Here is a 20529-nt window from a genome sequence, read left to right on the forward strand (position 1 = left end):
TGTCTGAAGGAAGGTGATTAAAAGGCTCAGATCCTGTAGTGCAGTCTGGCCGTGGATTTGGGTGCTTTATCTTAAAGCCACTATCATATAAACACTGTCAGATTGGAGGGTGGTTTACAAGATCTTGTGAGCAATGCAGATGGAGCCAGTTGGCCTGGGTGTAAACCTGGTTCAGTCCTGGTTTATAGAGGCACTCCTTGATAACAAGACTGAAGTGTAAAACCTGTTTTGGTAGCCATCCTGAGAAATGCTTTAAAAATGTGATCTCACTATAACTGACATAAGATCAGATATTTAGTTGCTAAGATGTACCAAAATATTCAAAGTAGTAGGCATCCAAATGTAAAAGTTGAACTCAAATTGATCTAAATATCAATCATTAACCTGGTTATTGAATGTGTTTCTGTAATTTACTGGTTAAATGTATAATAATATTGAAACATTAATCATAAGTTGGTCATATTGTGATTTTAAAAGTATAAACACATTAATTAAGCAGATACTCTGGTTTCTAGAAACCTAGAAAAATCAGTTTTTGGACATTCAGAATACCCACCATAAATGAATGTCAATTTATATTTGCCTGTAGTAAATCTGAGTAATATCATATAGTGAGTTATATTATTTTTTACAAATATTTACTTTTATTTTACATAACTTGCAGACAAGTGAGAATTAATGGGTTGGTTCCATTGCTGTTCAAAATGACTGAAATTCAGCATAAAATGTAAAGAGCATCTTCATTATTTCCAACCCTACAAAGTATGAATGGATGATCACGCTTTTACATATCGATCTTCTTTTAGTCATGTGATACGAATTCGTTCACTAGACTTGACCTTTGAAACACGACGAAAGCTTGTTTCCGGTCTCCCACATTCGCTTGTGTATAAATGGAAAAGTGCAGTTTGGTTGCCCCTTTAGTTTGTTCTTATTACATTTATACAGGACTATTCCAATGGCTGTTGAGCATGTAAATATCTTTTTCAAATGAAAATTTAATCAGAAAATGGCCTTTAATCTGAAAGTAATGTAAACGTTGTGGCGCTTACAGCCTTGTTTAGATGAGGATAATGGAGCATTTGAAAGCCTCTGTTTTAAGTGCAGGCTCAAGAGGAGCTTATTGTTAGGCCATTCAGTTCATGAGTCATTAGAGGCTGTTTTTTGCAACCTCAAGTTTATCTGGCCACTTTCTCTCTTCCATGCATAGATTTGCCATTCTCTGTTCCCCATCCCCCACAGGTGTACAGCAGAGATTTAGTCTGGGGTGCGAGATAAAAGACTGTGCACCACTTGGTCTCAGCAGGATGAATGATAGGCCAGCTATGTGTGTCTGGGTCTGGTCTTTTTTTGTTCACCGCTGATATGTGCTCTGCCCTTTTGCTGCTCACTTTGAAATTTGTTTCTCTTTGTACGATCGTTGGCTCAGAAGCAGCTTTCTGTCTAGATAATTAGGTTAACAGGAAGAGCGAGGGACCCTCAATCTCTCACCCCAGTGGTCTGCTCCAGTAGGCCTGAATAATTTCAGTCATTCCTGCCTGCTTTTTGCTAAACAAATTGTATATGATGGTCTTTAAGTGTACTTGCTGTGCTGCTGGAGATAAAGCTTGAGTTTATAGCTTGTGTCTATAGCCTACATGCATGTAGAGCAGGGACGATGATTTTTGAAATGTACATTTAAAGGGGGCATAACACACACTGTGACGAGAGTGACGAGCACTTGAGCGCCGATCGGCAACAAACAGCCGTTTCACTAACCATCTGCAGTTCTGAATCATAACCGGCATCTTTTATAGCTGGGACTGCTCCGTCTTTCAGTATTAAACGATGTGCAAATCCAGCGTCGAACTGGGCCTTGTTTATAAAACGTTCGTCAACAAACACACTTGAGAAACTCCGTTGCTGCCCGGAAAAATCAAACTGCATCCACTGTTCACGTAACACTGGGTTCTTCGGGAAGCTGAACAAGGTTATCTTTCCCTCACAACCAAAAACACACTTCTTTAGAGACATTCTTCCCGAGCGAGTCCTGTGCAGTGCAGCCGAATGAAGCGCATTGATGGCTCTGGTCGATGCGTGCACAGGCAAAAACTAACAATAATACTGATAAGACAATAATAATAATAATACGAATTCTGCTAATAAGAACAGTATGAAATGCACTAAGGATTAACGAGCAGCTGGATTCATGAATATTAATCAGGTTGTGTGCGTTCACTCGAACTGATTCGCTGAAATCAAAACAGGGACTATAATAGATGAGCACCAGCCAATGAGATTGGCGTTTGCGCATTAGTTCTGCCCACTACCGGAAGACGCAGCAGTTCTTAAAAGCTGAAAAAATCCAAAGGAACTCTGTTATTTTGACAGGAAAATACAACAAAGAATATCGTTTACATGTAGCACAAGACTCTCTCTTAGGGCTGGGCGATTTTGCCAAAAAAACAAATCTTCGATTTTTAAAGAAAAATTCGAGTTTCGATTCGATTTTCGATTTTTTTTTTTCCAATGCACTTAAAAAATTACTGCAGGCATCAGATATAGTGTCAAAAGTGCAACTTTATTGCTATGATTGTCCTCAAGAGTTAAAATGCATAGAATCCCAAAACAAAAAGTAAATGAGGCTCTGTCATTCAACAATTTCAAGCTTTAACCCAGGTTTAAGCAAAAGTGCAACAACTTCACAGTAGCTTAAATTTTCTGTTCAAGAAATCAGATAATTACAAATTTTGTAACATATAACATTACAATTAAAAAAATAAACTCTTCTCAGTATAGTGTGTAACTCTATAACTCTATAACAACAAAACACGTGCTTGTTAGATCTCTGAAAGATGCTGCGCAGAGTCCAACTAGTGTTGATGTAGTGAACCGTCAGACTCAGATATGGCTGCATCGTCTGTTGTGGCTGAGTAAAACTGCATCTCCTCCAGCTCACTGCGGATCTTTTCCCGAGTTGTATTATACAGGTGAGGCAGCGAGTCACAGAGCGCAGCGGCAAAAGTTGAACTATTTTGAACTTTGACCGCTCCGCTGCGCGTGCGCTTTGGTCGGCGCAGCAACTAACCGCCCTCGCGCAGCGCAAGCCATTGAAATGAATGGGTTTCATAGCGCAGCGCATGCCGCGTCCTGTGTGAAAGGGCCGCGGGGCGGGGGCTGGCTCATATCGCGCTACGGTAACCCACAAGGACGAAACGCGGAAAAGTCCGAAAAAACTATTGTGGCAAAAAACTCGAGTTTGCAAAATAAAAATCGTTTCAAACTACAAAATCGATAAATCGATTAAATCGATTTTTTGCCCAGCCCTACTCTCTCTTGCTCTCTCTGCTCTTACCAAAGTGACGGCGAGTCATGCGCCTAGAGTTCATGGTACGTCAAATACAGGTGCGCTGCGCATCCATTCAGATGAACTGAAAAATAGCACAGATCGCTTGACAGAGAGCGAAAGCGCTCAGCCAGTGTATTCGGAGAGTGAAAATATTTCTGTGCTAAACTAATACTTAGCCTCCAACTCGAACACTGGCGAGTAAAATCTGAGAATTTATTAGCCATTGGCTAATATTAGGCGTCATTTAGTCGCCCAGAGTAAAGATTAGTTGCATATGCGAGTGATTTACTCGCATTGTAGAGGGTTGGAATGCATGACACAGCATTGTACCCCCATTTAAAGATGAAATAATGTGTATTACAGAAAATTGGAAACTCAGCTATAGGCCTATATGATTACTGTCCAATGATTAAAGGGATATTTCACCCCAAAATTAAAATCATTATTATTAATCATAATGAAATTAATTAATTAATTACACACCCTCATGTCGTTGCAAGCCCATAAGACCTTCGTTCATCTTCGGAACAAAAATTAAGGTATTTTTGATGTAATCCGAGAGCTTTCTGACCTTCCATAGACAGCAACGCAACTACCACGTTCAAGGCACAGAAACGTAGTAAGGACATTGTTAAAATAGTCCATGTGACATCAGTGGTTCAACTGTAGTTTTATGAAGCTATGAGAATACTTTTTGTGCCCAAAGAAAACAGAAATAATGACTTTATTCAAAAATTTCTTCTCTTCCGTGTTAGAATTTGACACGTATTCACGAAAGTAACGCAATGATCAAACTTTGGATCGAACTTTCCAAACATCCAAAACAATTCCGTGTGCTGGGCTGAAATGTGCTCAATGTATGTGTGTACATATGGTAGTATTTTTACTAGCTCATAACTCACAAAGAGCTTATTAAATGTGTAAATGTGTCAAAACAGTGGCAGGAATTGCTCTATTGCACACAGAGATCTGCTGCAAGGAGGCTGCGGTTTCAATGCCTGTATCTGCAAATGGACAACATTGTGGAAGAACTAGAGATGCTTCAGCATTTTGTCCTTTAGGGTCACATCTTGTGACATTATGTCCTGCATTATGTCCTGTTTTTGGTTTGTTTAGATGTCTTTGGTCCATGTTGCATCCATATTTCAATCAAACCGCTCCAGAATTCATTTGGAAGCAGATCGAGACTTCTGACCCTGTTTTGTGTGCATCAAGGTTCGAAAGGCAGTGATCACGCTTATTTAAATGAGCCACATTAGCAGAGCAATCAGGGTTTGTTTTAATCAAATCAAACATGCCAAGTGTAAGCACCCTAAAACCGTTTGCTTCCTCCTTCGGGTTTGTTGCTTATAATTTTTCATTGACTTATACTCATAGGTGTATCGTCATTTTAATTCATAATTTGTTATTATTGTGAACACTGCTTATTATAAATGTTTTTGCTGCTTTAGTTATTAAAGCTAAGTATTATTTAGTGTCTTATTTACAGTATATTGATTAGCCATGAATCTTTAGTCTGGCTATGCAGTGTCTCTGTGTGTGTGTGTGGTGTTTTGCACAGAGCAGTGACTGTAACCTTGTCACAATATTGGACAGAAGTACAACGATACAGGCCCTCTTCCGGAAGCTGTTGTATTTAGTCTAATGGGGGATTTGTTCTGTTCCAGGCTTAGCTTCTGCTCAGACAAAACCGGTAAAATCCATTGAAGAAGTACTATCTGCTCTCACTGTTACAGCTGAGCTGTTCTGCCTACCTCAGCTGCAGAGAAAGCACTTCTCCTTCCGTGTTTATGGTCTTTCTTAAATGCTTCAAGATGGAACTGAGCAAATGAGCTCGGATTATTATCAGAGTTTTTGTTTCTGTTTAAGCGAGCAGGTTGTGATAATGAATCTTTTACTAGCTCAGCGACGTGAAACAGCTTGAGGTTGTTTTGAAAGATCGGTGAGGATGATTTGCTATCAGTGATGATGAAAGCTCAGGGTTGCCTTTCATTTTAAGCTAGATTCATTCCTCTGCATGTGTCTGGACTGCATTACGTATGGGTGGGGTGCAGAATGTCTGTGTTTTGTTGAGTGGTGAATGGAACAGTTGGGGGTGTCAGTGGAACCATAGGCATCTCTGAATATCATTTGAACGCTGTACGACTGGCGAGATTGACTCCCACATATCTTTCGGCCTTGTCCTTGAAGGAAGCCAGCAGCTTTGCAGTGGTTTGTGTGTATGCTCTTCTTAAATTCCTGTTCTTTCTAGTTATGTTAAGGGGGTTGAAATTGTATTCGTTCTGCGACCGTTCAGGCTCAAATGACTGCTTGTGCAGTGAAAGTGACCTGTGGGTAGAAGTTCAAATACGCTGTTTACTCTCTGCTTATGTTCTGCAGTCGAAGCCAAACGTGGTCCAGGAAAGACTGTTGTGCTTTTGTGAGGAATGCAAACGTGTGTGGGTGCGATTGACTGAGTTGTTCACATAGAGCCCCCAATATTTTTTGAAAGGAATGCAGACAGGAGTGTGAGTGTGATGTTATCACTGTTAATAGTCACACTCTCTTTGGCCCTGGGCTCTCTTGTCACCTGACTAATGAATCCACAGCTGGATGTGTTTGAGTGTGTGTCTGTGTTTGTACATGTTTTTTTCATAGTGTCTGCATGAGGTGAAGTTCAGCGAGTGAGGGAGAATAATCTTGCTCCTAATTCTGATATTGATTGAGTTTATAAAGGAATGAAAAATTGATCAACACAGATATTTATCATAATTATTGATATTTTTCTATATCATTCAAAAATGTTTGGATTAGATGCATTTGATATTATTTATTAATAATGTATAAAATAAGTTCCTCTATTAGGGATGTCTGAGTTGATTCTGCAGCTTCTTGTCAAAATACAAGTCATTTTATTTTTCTGACATGTTATGACATGTTCACACTAGCACTGCAGTGTTTATAGAGAGTACGTACAAATTACTGCCATCTTAATGTTACATTTTAAAAATAATGTAATTTTTTTAAAGTGTATATCTGGAGCAGAAAACAATCATTTTGCCTCAGAGCCTACATGCATTTGTTTTCTCATTGTCGAGCAAGGGGAGATCAAGGCTATCATTTTCACATAGAAGAAAACAGAAAAGTTATATTTCCATTTAAACTATAAAATTAGTTGTGGTGCACACCCCTAGTCTAGATATAGATATAAACAGCTAAATTTCCACTGAAAGTTTTCTTAGTGTTCAAGCTAACACTTTTAGTCTATCAGTCAATAAAATAAGCAAAATCCCATAGACTTACTTTGAGGGATCTGAGCCATCAAAAATGTTATAGATGCCCTGACAACCTCATGTAAATGCTCTGTGATTGGTGGTGCCGAGTAATGCACAGGCAAGCACCACTCACATTGTCTTCAGAATAATGATGCACTGAAATAAATTATTTACCAAAACCGCAATTTTCATTTTCATTTAGCCGAAAACTGATGCAGTTTGGCTAATTAGGTAATTGAACTCTGTGCTGTTCAAGGTATTGAGTTTGCAGGTGATAAGTTAAACCAGTTGTGATTCCAGAATGAATTAAATCAGTTTGTAGAAGTTCTTCAGCAATGACCTGCCTCAAATGTGACATATTTCTGCTATAGTATCATTTTTAGTGTGTCCACAGTGCTTTGATATTTCCGAAAGAAATGCAGACTCAGACAGAACATGTCATTGGAGAAGTGATAGTGGCCTTCCAAAACTATTTTGGCTGGGAAAAAAATAAATTGGTGGATCGCTGATTCAGAAAATGTAGAGACTTTATTTTATGCACAGACACATATATATATTTTTATATTCCCTCTTGTTAACACTACTGAAAGATAGCAGAAATGTAATTAATCAATGAGTATGAAAAAAATTCCTCACCCAGATTCATCTCACCTAGTGACAGCATTCCTGTTGTATGAGATGACCTCTGTTTGTCTTGATTCAGTGGGCCGGGTTTGGATCTGGATCAGTGAGGCAGGTTGGTCATGAATAGGAGTAAAGCTCAGGTCGTCTAAGACGTGCAGATCTTCTGAAAGCTTTTGTTTGTTTGTGTTTCTAGTGTGTTCTGCAGAACATTTCCCTTTCCTGGTCTTTCATTCAGAACGGCTGTGTTTGAGAGCATTGTCCCGAGGAAAAGCTTCATTAGAATCAGAAAAAGGGTGACAGGAAAAAGTAGGTCAGATGCTCAAAGACACACACATATACGGTCATTAGCAGGGCCGCGACAAGGGCCGGTTCTACTGTGTGACAGTGTCACTAGCATTGCAGTGTTTGACACTGTGCTCTGCCAGTGAGAGAGAGCGTGTGAGTCACCAGTGTCCTGTTTAATCAGAGGAACTGGATGTTTTCAGTATTGAGTCAAGCTCTCTGTGAAGGGCTTAGTCCTCCATCTTGAGAAATACCCTACTGCTTCAGATTAGACCTCAGACAGTACAAACACACCCTGGAGTAGGGGTGGGACAATAAATTGATATGGCGATATATGGCAATTCTTCTCAGTGCGATACGATAATCGATATCTGGCGCCAAATATCGATATTTTAATTAATATAATAAGGTGCTCTAAATAGATTTCCCTGTTCACAGCGTCTAAAAATGCGTGGAAATCGCGGCTGTGCCATTTCCAGCTTCTATCCAAAAGCGCTCTGAGCAACCATGATCCGCGTTCTCTATGAAGATGGGGAAGCACGAGGAATCGAAGGATAAACAGATTTCCAGTCACTGTATTAGCTTTACTGCTATTTATATGTTTATGGAGATGAAAACTAACTGCCCCAGAACAGCTATTAGCGTGGACCATAGGCACCGATCACGTTATTATTGCAGAGCGCATATTTAGTCCGTGAGTAGCCTCTCTGCTCGGATCGCAGGTGTGAGGGAGCCCCGCCGATGCGTCCAGTTTTATGTGAACAACACTCGATGCTCTCAGATATTACAAGTGCACAGTGTGAACAGTGGGAACCGACCGGCAGAAACATAATTATGCACCTAAGGCATGGAGGACAAAACAAAACCATGTCAGAGACATCTATCTATCTATCTACCTATAGTTTTTTTGTTGTTTGATAAGCAGTTAAATATATTTGTTTACACACAGAGAAAAAGAAAAGTGTAAGCTTCTAATAAGTCCAAGGATAAAATGTTTAATTTAACCTACTCAACATGTTAAAATTGATTTACAGAACTTTTTTTTGCTGTTTTCTAACAGTTTGGAGTTGAATAAAGAAAGAAAACTTGCACTTAACCTTTTCACAGGCATTTTGTTTAGACCGATATCGTGATGTATCATTATAGGATTTTCTAGAAATCTATCAGTTATCGCAGAATCGCTGTATCGTGATATTATCTTTATCGTGAGCCATGTATCGTGATTATATCGTATCGTGATTTACCCTGCAATTTCCACCCCTACCCTGGAGCCAGTGCTGTTCAGACATAATGGATTTCCGCAAATAGTATGTTCATAGTAAAACAAGAAAAATTGCACGGTATAGAAATTGCACCACAAATGGCGTAGCGTACAATGCTTAAGATCACGCAAATGAATGCTTTGTATAGTAGTAGTGTTTTAGTGAAAACTCTGAAAGTTCTGTTCATCATGAAACTGCTTCACATTCTAATGTCAGAGGTGTGAAGCGGAAAATGAGGCATATTTTCACATCAGCATTTTTCTGAAGAGTCTGCAGGCGGGGCAATGTGATCAGGAGGTCAGAGTTATGCAATGTGAGTGTGAAATATCATGATTTCCTCACACCTTTAGCTTCTGCACTGCTCTCTGCCAGCTCTTCAAAAGAACAGAGATCAAAAACATGTCTGTTTTCATCTTTTATTTCCAATATGTTGTAATCTTTTCCATTAATTAAAATTGCTGTACTACCAGTATCATCTCACACCTTTAATATCATGTTTCCGTTTCTTCTCTTGAATTATTTCTGGTTCTTGCCTTGCTAAATGGAATATTTAAGTCTTTTCTTCCGTTGTGACGTATATCTTAGTGAATAAATGTAGGATGGAATGGTTTTGTTCATCAGGAATTTGTTGAATTTTGCTGTCACAGAAGAAATGGGGAGGTTTTTATGTAAATATTACAAAGGCACATTTTAAATAATGATTGCACAGATAAATCATTAATAAAAAAACACTGCAATATTCCGTGAAAAAATATATGAATTGCCCATTTTGATTTTGAATATAAATGCCCTGGTTGCTTAGTATTGTAAACTGAAGGAAAATATTTGTTTATTGTACTACATGCAGTATGACTACAACATATTTTCCCAGTGCCTGGATTAGCAAGTTTGTATTTTATTTGTAAAAACCTTTCAGTTTGTGTTGTGATTGGACCCTGCAGAGATAGAGCATTGAATTACATTATGCAAGAACGGAAAGGAAGAAAAGGGTGGAGGAAGAGTGAGGAGAGACAGAGAGAGAGAGAACAGTCTGGCACTGATTAAAATACTTTGGCCAAGGTGCCCCTGGGTGTCTCTGCTGGAGAGTGTGTGTGTGTGAGTGAATTCTCGCAGTGCGTTTACACAGCTGGGAGATAACTAGTCCCAGACCGAGGCCTTCAGATAGTTGCTTTGTCAGTGTTTTGTGTCCAAGTGTGTTACTGAGGTTACTTTCAGGCTTACTGTAAATGAGAACTACAACAAACTCAGGTTAGGGACATATATAGACTAGTTGGTGAGGAACGTGGGTTACACAGTTTTCTGAAAAAGTTTAGTTTACCGTGCAGTTAATTCTGGAGAGTCAGGTGGAAAAGTCGGACGTACATCACCAGAGAGAAATCAGTCTTTTTCACCTGGAAGACTGAGTTGAAATAAATATGGATCAACAATAAGATCTAAAACATGCATTTACAAAATTGATAGGCTGAATTTTAAAGTCACCATAAAAATTTTAAATTATTTATCTGTACCATCATGTTTTAAAATCCATGTGGCCTCATAATCTTTTAACAAAAACATTAATTCCCCTCACCTTTGCAATGACATCCCTTCTCTGGTGACTTGTGCAACAGCATGAGGGTTGAGCAATAATCCAGCAGCCTGTCACTCACATGAGATCGCAGCACTTAGCAAATGACAATGATCCAGACAATTCCCAATTGACAAAGTCAAGTCCTGCCCTACATTTTTTCTCATTCAAGAAGCAGTTTCTCGGATATACAGTGCCCTCCAAAAGTATTGGATCAGTAAAGACAAAATTGCTCTGTTGGTTGTGGAGTCAAGACATTTACAAATATGATTAAAAGATGAATATGAGACAAAACTACAGAATGTCACATTTTATTATTGGGTGATTCAACACATAGATGTTTTACCAGCTAAGAAGTTCAGCACTTTTAGAGTTTCATCCCTCTGATGTGAGCATAAGTATTGGAACAGTTGCCTCACAGGTCTTTCTAAGTGATCAGCTGTGTCCTGTTGCATTAATTCTTCAGATATTAAAAGCAGGGAATGTGTTTTATCAGTTATATCCATTACTTCTTTGAGAGAAAAGCAAGCAATTTGGAAAAGAGGAAGTCAATTAGAGCTATAGCAAAAACAAAGGGCATGGAGAAATCAAGAGTTTGGAAACCACCAGCGACACCAGCAACCAACAACTACCTGATCGGCTGAGAAAACAACAGTAGATGATGACAGACAAATCATAAAAGCTGTGAAAATGAACCCTAAAAAACTGTAAAATCACCAACAACTTCCAGAAAGCTGGGGTGATGCTCTGACAATCTACTGTCCTCAGGAGACTTTGACACAGAATTACAGATGCTACACAGCAAGATGCAAACCTCTGACCAGCACCAAAAATAGAAAGGCAAGATTAGAGTTTGCAAAAAAGCACAAAGGTGAGCCAGAAGAGTTTTGGAACTGTGTTTATGGACCGATGAGACAAAGATTAACCTTTATCTAAGTGATGGGAAAGCAAAAATTTGAACTGCAAATGATCCCAAGCATACAGCCTCATCTGTAAAGCATGGTGGAGGTGGTGTCATGGCATGGACATGCATGGCTGTCTCTGGAACAGGCCCTCTCAACTTTACTGATGACTTAATGTATGATGACAGTAGCAGAATGAATTTGGAAGGGTACAAAACCATCTTGCCTACCAATATTCAAGAAAATGCCACCAGATTCATTGGGAAGTGCTTCATATTGCATCAGGACAATGACCCAAAACACCCTGCCAGTTCAGACTCACTGCTGTGATTGTGTGCAAGGGATCTGCAACTAAATAATAGCTTTTAATCTTTTATATCTGCCTTATGTTCAACTGTCCCAATACTTATGCTCACATCAATGAGTGGGATGAACTCTAAAAGTGCTGTTCTTTTTATTTGGTAAAACATGTATGTGTTGAAACGGCTAATAATAAAATGTGACATTCTGTAGTTTTGTCTCATATTCATCTTTTAATCATATTTGCAAATGTCTTGACTCCACAGCCAACAGAGCAATTTTGTCTTCACTGTTCCAATACTTATGGAGGGCACTGTACGTCACAATAGAGAAGAAAAAGGTGACCAGAATTTCCAATCAATGCCAACTCTAAAGCTTTGCATTATAAAATAAAGCTAAACACAAGTAAGAAAAAAAATCAAGATGAGTTCTCAGTAGGTGAACAATTAGTCAAAATCCTTACCCATCTCTTACTCAAGTCAGTTGTGTGTGTGTGTGTGTGTGTGTGTGTGTGTAAGTGAGAAAGTGGGAGTTTATTTGCTGGTACTCTGTTTTGTCCTTCCTCTCACAGGAAGTTTTCTGCAGGTTAGAAGTGATTTACTCAAATGTCTCTTCCTCTTTGTGCCTGACGAGAGTGATCTTGTGTTTCAGGATGATGAACAAGTCATTTATGTTGTTTCTCAGAGGTTGAGTGTGTGAATGAGTGTAAGAATGAAAGCTCAAGGTTTGTTCTTTGTGTTGTTTTGCAGGAGTTTGTGGCTGGGCGGCAGCTGACGGACTGAACCATGGCTCAGTTTCCCACGCCCTTCGGAGGTGAGTTGATGCTTTCACTGAGTGACTGACGCGTGTGTGTTTGTGTGATGAAGGCTGCGTAGATGTGTGTGGAACGCTGTGTGTGTTTGAGAGAGAGAGAGAGGCAGAGAATGAATTAAAGTGAGTCAGTGAATGTCTAAAAGAATCAATGAATAGAAGAGAAACACCTTCACAGAACTGCTGTCGCTTTTGTTCAGCTCTTTGCAAGCTAATGTGTGTTTGATTTTCTGTTTTCCCTTACAATTTAATGTGGCATATTTATATACAGTGGGATTTAAAAGTTGCTTTGCATTTTGGAATTTAAGATTTTTGTGATATTATCTAGAACTTCAACAACTGATTGATAATAATTGATAAAATTAATAATCCATAATATGTATAACCTGGTGGAGTATAAGTGTAATATAATTACCATGTTGTTCACATGAGTAAATATATGTTCCTCATACAAGACATTTAGTCTGTGATTTCTTTGAATTTAATGTTTAATTAATTCATTTTGACTTCTTTTAAAATGGTAAGCAATCAGTTGTTTTTTTTTTGTTTTAGAATGCAGTATTTAAAACAATTTTTTGCATTTAGTTTTTTACACACACATGTATATTAGTGCTGTCAATCGATTTAAAAAACTAATTAATTGCACATTTTTTCTGAAATGAGTAATCCCACCTAACATTAAAGTTTTTAAATATACTTTTATATTGCAATCATTTCACATTCAATCTTCAAATTAATGTACAAATATCATAAAGACAGAATATTTGTTTAATGGCATCGTTTTTTTTAATCTGATAATGATACTACTGATATCTCTATAAAATTCCCCCTAATATTTAACCATTGACTATAGCAATTCAACATTACAGTATAATTGAGAGCTAACAATTTTAACAGAGAAAATATGAAAAATAACTTCTAATTTAATTGAACTTAAAACCCACATAAACCCATTATAATAAATGTCATATTTACCTGTGCCCTTCAGCAGAAATATACAGAAATTGAAGTAATAAATTAAATGTAGATGAATCCTTAAAGCTATAAAAGTTATTGATTTCCTCTTTTTTCCTTTGATTAACAGTCATCATAGCAGCCGGATTATAAGGTTGTTTTGGCTGCTATTTTTTTAAGAGCTCCCAATGCTGAACATGACGCAGATCTAACATGCTTCATATTTTCTCTATACTCTCTTCACCTTTTCTGACCCACTTCAGGTCTTATAGTCTCTAGATGAACTGAGTTGAATCAAGGGTGTTAGATAAGGAAGACAGTGCTGGGATGCTCCAGGGCTGTTTTGAAAATCATTTCAGAGACATGTTCTTAAATGTGACTCATCTATAATATATTACATGCATGATACCGTTTTAAGGCAGCTTTAATTGCCTTTTTGGTAACTTCATGAAGTAACTGACCACGACGTTGCATGTACGTTAGGGCTGCACGATAAATCACATGGGATTGCCATGCGCATCTCGTCAGTAAAGCCGGTTCTGTGATTAGTAGTAAATCTCCATCACGTGCTTTCAGATGGAGTGGCATTTAGTACATAGAGCCGTAGTTCGCTGACAATGTACGCAATATCATGTTCATAATCGCAGATGAATCGCCTTCTATTATGAACAACCGTACTCACTGAATTTTTAGTTTAGTTTTAACATAAAAATTATTAATTTTTTTACCAATTATGTTTTCTGATTAATTAGGTTATTTTATCAACACAACAGTTTGAATGTTACATATGTCTCTGTCTCTCTCTCTCTCTGTCTCTCTCTGTAGGGGGGTCAGATACTTGGGTAATATCTGTGGACGAGAGAGGCAAGTACGACCAGCAGTTCCACAGTTTGACCCCCACACCTGCTGGCTTCATCACAGGTAATCACCTCTGGTTTTCTTACTGAGAGAAAACTGTGTACAGAACGCTCATTAGTACTGATGGTTGCTAAAAACCCTTTGGAGTTTGATGATGTCTGAAATGCAAGAACAAATCCCTTGAGTTCTGTGCAACTGAAAATGACCTCCCGCAGTGCTGTCAGTCATACATCTCTGGTAGTCAGACATTTTTATGCCTATTATTTCTCTGTTGGATACACAGACACAGAGAGACGGAGCAAATGAAATGAAAACTGAAAAAGAATATCAACCGCCTCTTTTCCACCATCCTGTTTTTAAACGCATCCCCCATGCTAATAAAAATGCCATGGATATTCTTCATGACAGTTTATTAAAACCATACCACTTCCTGTTTTCTGCCTGTAAATGGTTGGATGACTGCTTGCGTTATCTTTACTTTTAGTCATTTAGCAGACGTTTTTATCCAAAATAAAAAAAAATACCTAAAAGTTAACACTCTGTAAATACTCTATACACACCCATTTAAGAAAATACAGAAATTAAATCAAATTGACAAATGCATACAACAACATTTCAATAGTAAACATAAAAAGGGAAAAAAATTAATTAATAAAATAAAAATAAAAAGCGATACTTATATCCTTTGCCGGTGTCCTAGCCCGGTGGAGTCGTACGGTAGAGTCGATGGTTATCTTCGATCAGATTTGCATCCGTCTTAAAGTACTATAAGAAACAGTCTGAGAAGTGTTAATGTAACCTTCTAATGCTTGTGTAAAGGTTTGTGCAATGCAGATATTTTAGAGTTCAAATTCTGATTCGCTGTAAACATGTAGTGAACTTTTCAGTTGTGAGTTGACTGTGTGTGATGTTAACAGAATCACTGAGAAAAATACAGGGAAGGAAACCGATCAGGGTGTGGCATGTTGATTTCCATGTCCATGACTTGTCTAGAAAAGGTTCTTTCTCTGTCATCTTTTGCTGATGCTGTTTGTTTCTAATCTCTAGTTGAAGCATTGACATGTTTGTTTCTGTTATAGAAAGCCATCTTTCTCCCTGTAATCTCTTTGGAGACATTTTGCTTTTCTGAAGCAGATTCTGAAAGAAATGTTCAAAGTACACAAAAAAAATCTCATTTTGCAGTCATAGATAGATGTGAAATTAACCTCCAAAGAGCTAATCAAAATCACAAGACACAAACAGTAAAACCAGCTTATCCCAGCTGGACTTTGGACATCTACTGAAGAGATGGTACTTGTGGGTTTCCTGTTGATCCTGGATCTGAAAGAGCCTCTTTGTGTTGACTGAAGGACGGCTGAAGCAGTGAGTGGCCCACAGTCAGGCAGGCATGGGGAGGAAGTCTGTTTTTGGCTCTGAGGGTATAAAGGCGTTCTGTGTGTGTGCGCGCGCGCAGAGGAAGACACCTGTTATCGAGAGAAAAAGTGTTTAGAGCAAGGTGAAAAGGTCATTTAGTGTGCTACATCATTTTGCTTTTAACATGACAGAGGCGCAAACTCACATCTCCCATTGCTTTGTGCGTTGGTTGGTAGGTTGTAAAAGGGACGGTTTAGGTTAACTGACCTGCTGTGGTATTATTAGTTGAAACTGGTATAATCAACCACTGTGGGCAATGTTTAAGAAAAAAAGAAAGAAAACTGTAGTTGGCTGCTTTACATTCTTTTTTGTGTTTAGCAGTATAGGCTGTCATAAGAGCAGGAAATCGGTTTGAAAGGTTAGATATCATATGAGCACACTGACTCAGCGTTCCTTTTCTTGCTCAGGCTGTAGCCGGCAGATCACTCGCCCCAGAGGCCAATGTCACTCAAGTGCGGTCAATAAACCCTCTGCATGTTTGTTGACAAGATGGTTTAAATGGGGTTACGTAACTCTTAATTATGTTATCAATGTTTTACTTTGTGTCATTTTAATGCCATAAATTTCTTTTGAAGACCACATTCATTTTAAGTTGTGGGGACATAACCATTCTATTTTGTTTGTTTATACCATACAATGTGTTTATTTGTATGGATTATTCAATATTCATATTAATTTCTTTCTCTCTTTAGGTGACCAGGCAAGGAATTTCTTTCTGCTGTCAGGTTTACCTGCCCCCATCCTCGCCCAGATATGGTACACAATTCCTATAACGCATATTCATTTATAATCAAGCGCACTACTTTCAGAATCCAATATGTGCTTTTGTTCCATAATTACTGTACGTTGTAAAAAATATTCCATTACATTTACAGGAAAACACTTGCAGCTGTTGTTGCCAGAAATTCATTGCACAAAATACTGATGACAGTGTTTCCAGTATTGCCAGATGGCTGTATATTTTACAATCTATAGCCATATATTTCCATGTAATAAAATGTTAATATACCAATTTACTGCCAAAATCTGCTTTTTACCTTGTAACTTGTACTGATAACCACTATAACAATACAGGGACAATAGAAAACCACATTATGGATCAGACGTGTACGGTCCATAAAGCATGGCCATTATTGGTAGATGGACCACAGGGTCATACACACACACAAAAAAACACACTGTTAGGGTAAGACACATGACACTAAAATAATTCAGAAAACATTTACATAAGATAAAATTGAACACAAAACAGCTTAATGTACATTACTGATAACAAAAATAAGAACACAATTATATGTGATGTCACACGGAAGAGAATGTCTTTTTACTGTAAATTATATGCAAGTTCATTGTTTTTACTTTCTAAAACCATCAGTTAACCATAAAATATAATTTTACAGTTAACCAATTACTGTAGAATTTTTACATCGTTTTACTGTAAAAATTTATCTTTTTTTTTTTTAAAGTTTCAAATCGTGCAGGCTTCTGTATCAATCTACCGATTGTGTAGCAGGTTGCAAATCCTGAATGATACTGATGATAAAGTTAACATGTTGTCTGTCACTAAACAAGATCCTCTGTTCATATTTGCAGGGCCCTGGCAGACATGAACAATGATGGGAAGATGGACATGCATGAATTTTCCATCGCAATGAAGCTGATTAAATTGAAGCTGCAGGGTCACCCCCTCCCTCCTTCACTGCCCCCCTCCATGAAGCAGCCACCCCTCTCCATTCCCCCACAGCCACCTTTTGGTAAGAAATGGCTGATGGCTTGAATGACATGTTTTTGTTTTCTTTCTGATGGCTTGAATGACATGTACCGTATCAGGACTAAAAAGTATTAACTGAAAGTTGAGAGCCAATGATTTAGACTAGACGGCAGTTTTTTAGACCGGGACTATATTAGAAAAGATTGTATATTAAATGCTTTATTCTAAATTACAGAAGACCACTCTAGTCTTATTCAGGACTTGATTATGTTTCAGTCAGTTCCCTCAGAGATTTAAAGCACCTTATAGAATGTTATAATTAAATTAAATTAACAATGCATCAAGCATACCTCATTGGTCCCACCATTTATTTATATAAAAAAAAATGAATTAATTATTATTTAATTTATTTTCTTCATCAGGGATGCCCAGTATGGGGGCAATGCCAGGCCTGCCAGCTGTGCCGCCCATGCCCCTGCCCCCTCTGCCTCCAGGAGTGCCGGGAGTAGGTGTGTCTCCACCTCTGGTAGCATCAGTGACCCCAGCCGTACCTTCCCTTGCTAACGGAGCACCAGCTATGATACAACCCATGAGTGGATTCTCACATCCAGGTACTGTAAACGAACACTCACACTACTCAGACCAGCTTATACAGTTTGTTTACTTTGGCAGGATAATTTATGGGTGCTTGTCTCTGTCTCTCAGCTGCTGCGCTCAACAAAACCTCTTCATTCAATCGTTCCAGTATCAAGCTACAGAAGGGCCAGTCAGTTGAGGCACCCAGGTACACACACATTTACACTGTATTCACAGACATTTTGTAGATGTTAAAAGCACATATTATGAATTTACCTTTCCTTTAGCGTGTAATATGTTTGTGCATTTAAGCAATCTGCTGAAAACACTTGTCTGAAATGCCTTGTTTATAATCCTGCCATTATTTCCATCATTTTGCTACGTCAAAAAGGAACTAAAACAGTGTTTCAGCTGAAAAGAAGTGCTGAACCAATGTACCATTTGAGAAAAATAGTTTTTTTTTTAACTGTAGATCATGTTAATGTACTCGTTCGCATTATGATGTGGTTTAAAATGATTTAAGTGCAGGTGCGAAAAGAACTTGCACCTTGTTTGTGTGAAGTGCAAGTGTGAGCACAAGAGTACAGCGGTCTCAGTGCAGGCTCCCGGCCTGTGTCCGTTCTCGAACTGTTCCATGTATTTCCTCTGCAGAAAAGGTTGTTCCGGGCCAGAACTGACTTCTTGCGTATTTATCGACCAGTATGCAGAAAACTACGTCAGTATATCATCATAAACACAGCCGTTTTGTCTTAAGTGAATGTAAAAGATGAGAAAGAAAGCACACGTGTACAGTACAGTATTTTTAAATCTGCGTGCGTTCGGTGTTAAAGAGACAGCAGCCTAATAAACGCAATGCCTGTCATTAATGTCAATCAAAGAACAAAAAAATCATTCACTGATCTTGACTGAATATCTTTAATAACTTTTAATAATTTATATTTTATGTATGAAAAAAATATGCAGTGTTTTTAAACTTTTAAATACAGTTTCTGTACCTGAAATGTGACCATGGACCACAAAACCATTCTTAAGTGTCAATTTTTTTTTAAATTGAGATTTATATATCATCTGACAGCTGAACAAATAAGATTTCCATTGATCTATGGTTTGTTAGGATTGGACAATATTTGGCTGAGATACAACTATTTGAAAATCTGGAATCTGAGGGTGCAAAATAATCGAAATACTGAGAAAATCGCCTTTAAAGGGGACCTATTATGCTCCTTTTTACAAGATGTAAAATAAGTCTCTGATGTCCACAGAGTGTGTATGTGAAGTTTTAGCTCAAAATACCGACAGATCATTTTTTTCTAGCTTGTTAAAATTGCCACTTTTAGGGTGTGAGCCAAAACGCTCTGTATTTGAGTATGTTGCTTTAATGCAAATGCACTGGTGCTCCCGGTGTAGAGGGCGGAGCTTCAAAAGCTCGAGCTCCCACATTCATGAAGACAGCACCAGTGAAAAAAGACAGAGACAATGGTAGCTTTAGCATCATTAGCCTTATAGAGTGCCAAGAAGCTCTTTCAGAAGGGCAATTTGGAAAACAAACTCATGATACTTACTTTATCTGGAGCTGACGTTTGCGCACGAAGCGTTGGTATTGATCCCTACACGTATTGGGGACTTTACCGATTTTTTCTGGGATATTTCCTTAGACAATTAAACTTAACCACAGTGTCCTCAGCAGCTCAGATGAGGGGAGATTATGGCGACTCCTATGTTCGTTAGTGCATCCCAAAACACAACACTTGAAAAGCCTCTTTGGCGCTGACATTGTATATCTCCAGCAGCTACAGTAATCAGTAACGTTAATGGCGGAGGCGGATCGCAGCTTCTCATTCAGGGCTGTGTCTATGCTTATAGGGCAGTGTCACAAATGGGCGGGACTTTTTCCCTTCTGTGATGTGAACAGAGAGAGAATCTGAAACAGCTCATTCTGAGAGACTGTTTAGGATTTTATTAGATTATAAATAAATGATGGGTGGAATTTTACCATTATAGACTGGTTGTTTTCACGCACTGCAGCCACACAACTGTTCCGCACAACCTTATAAAAGTGATTTTTGCACAATAGGTCTCCTTTAAAGTTGTCCAAATGAAGTTCTTAGCAATGCATATTACTATATCAAAAAAAATAAAAGTTTTGATATATTTATGGAAGGAAATTTACAAAATATCTTCATGAAACATGATCTTTACTTAATATCCTAATGATTTTGGCATAAAAGAAAAATGAATAATTTTGACCCATACAATGTATTTTTGGCTATTGCTACAAATATACCCATGCTACTTATGACTGGTTTTGTGGTCCAAGGTCACAAATTTGGTTCAGTTGTATTTATTTATGCTATTGCTAATTGATTTGTTTGTTCCTATTTTATTACTGTTACTTGTCTTTAACACTTTAATATTTGAAATTTATATTAGTCTAGTTGTTTTTGCTGTGGTATTTTTGTTAAAGGAACACTCCACTTTTTTGGAAATAGGCTCATTTTACAACTCCCCTACCGTTTACCCTTACCGTTTTTGAATCCATTCAGCCGATCTCCAGGTCTGGCGGAAGCACTTTTAGCTTAGCTTAGCATAGATCATTGAATCGGATTAGACCATTAGCATTTGGTCATCAAAAATGACCAAAGAGTTTTGATATTTTTCCTATTTAAAACTTTGACTATATCATAACTA

General features: G+C 38.0%; 1 protein-coding gene across 1 annotated transcript in view; it reads left to right on the forward strand.

Moving 5' to 3' along the window:
- The window catches only part of LOC306872681 (intersectin-1-like), a 47968-nt gene that overhangs the window by 867 nt on the left and 26572 nt on the right, over positions 1 to 20529 (forward strand). The window contains exons 2-7 of the mRNA XM_079421390.1: positions 12269 to 12332; positions 14109 to 14204; positions 16247 to 16310; positions 17148 to 17308; positions 17688 to 17876; positions 17971 to 18049. Coding sequence (XP_079277516.1) covers positions 12305 to 12332; positions 14109 to 14204; positions 16247 to 16310; positions 17148 to 17308; positions 17688 to 17876; positions 17971 to 18049 — 617 coding nt within the window. The 5' untranslated portion in view covers positions 12269 to 12304. The remainder of the gene's footprint in view (positions 1 to 12268; positions 12333 to 14108; positions 14205 to 16246; positions 16311 to 17147; positions 17309 to 17687; positions 17877 to 17970; positions 18050 to 20529) is intronic.

Source organism: Barbus barbus (genome assembly GCF_936440315.1).
Source record: "Barbus barbus genome assembly, chromosome: 7".
NCBI classification, from domain to species: domain Eukaryota; kingdom Metazoa; phylum Chordata; class Actinopteri; order Cypriniformes; family Cyprinidae; genus Barbus; species Barbus barbus.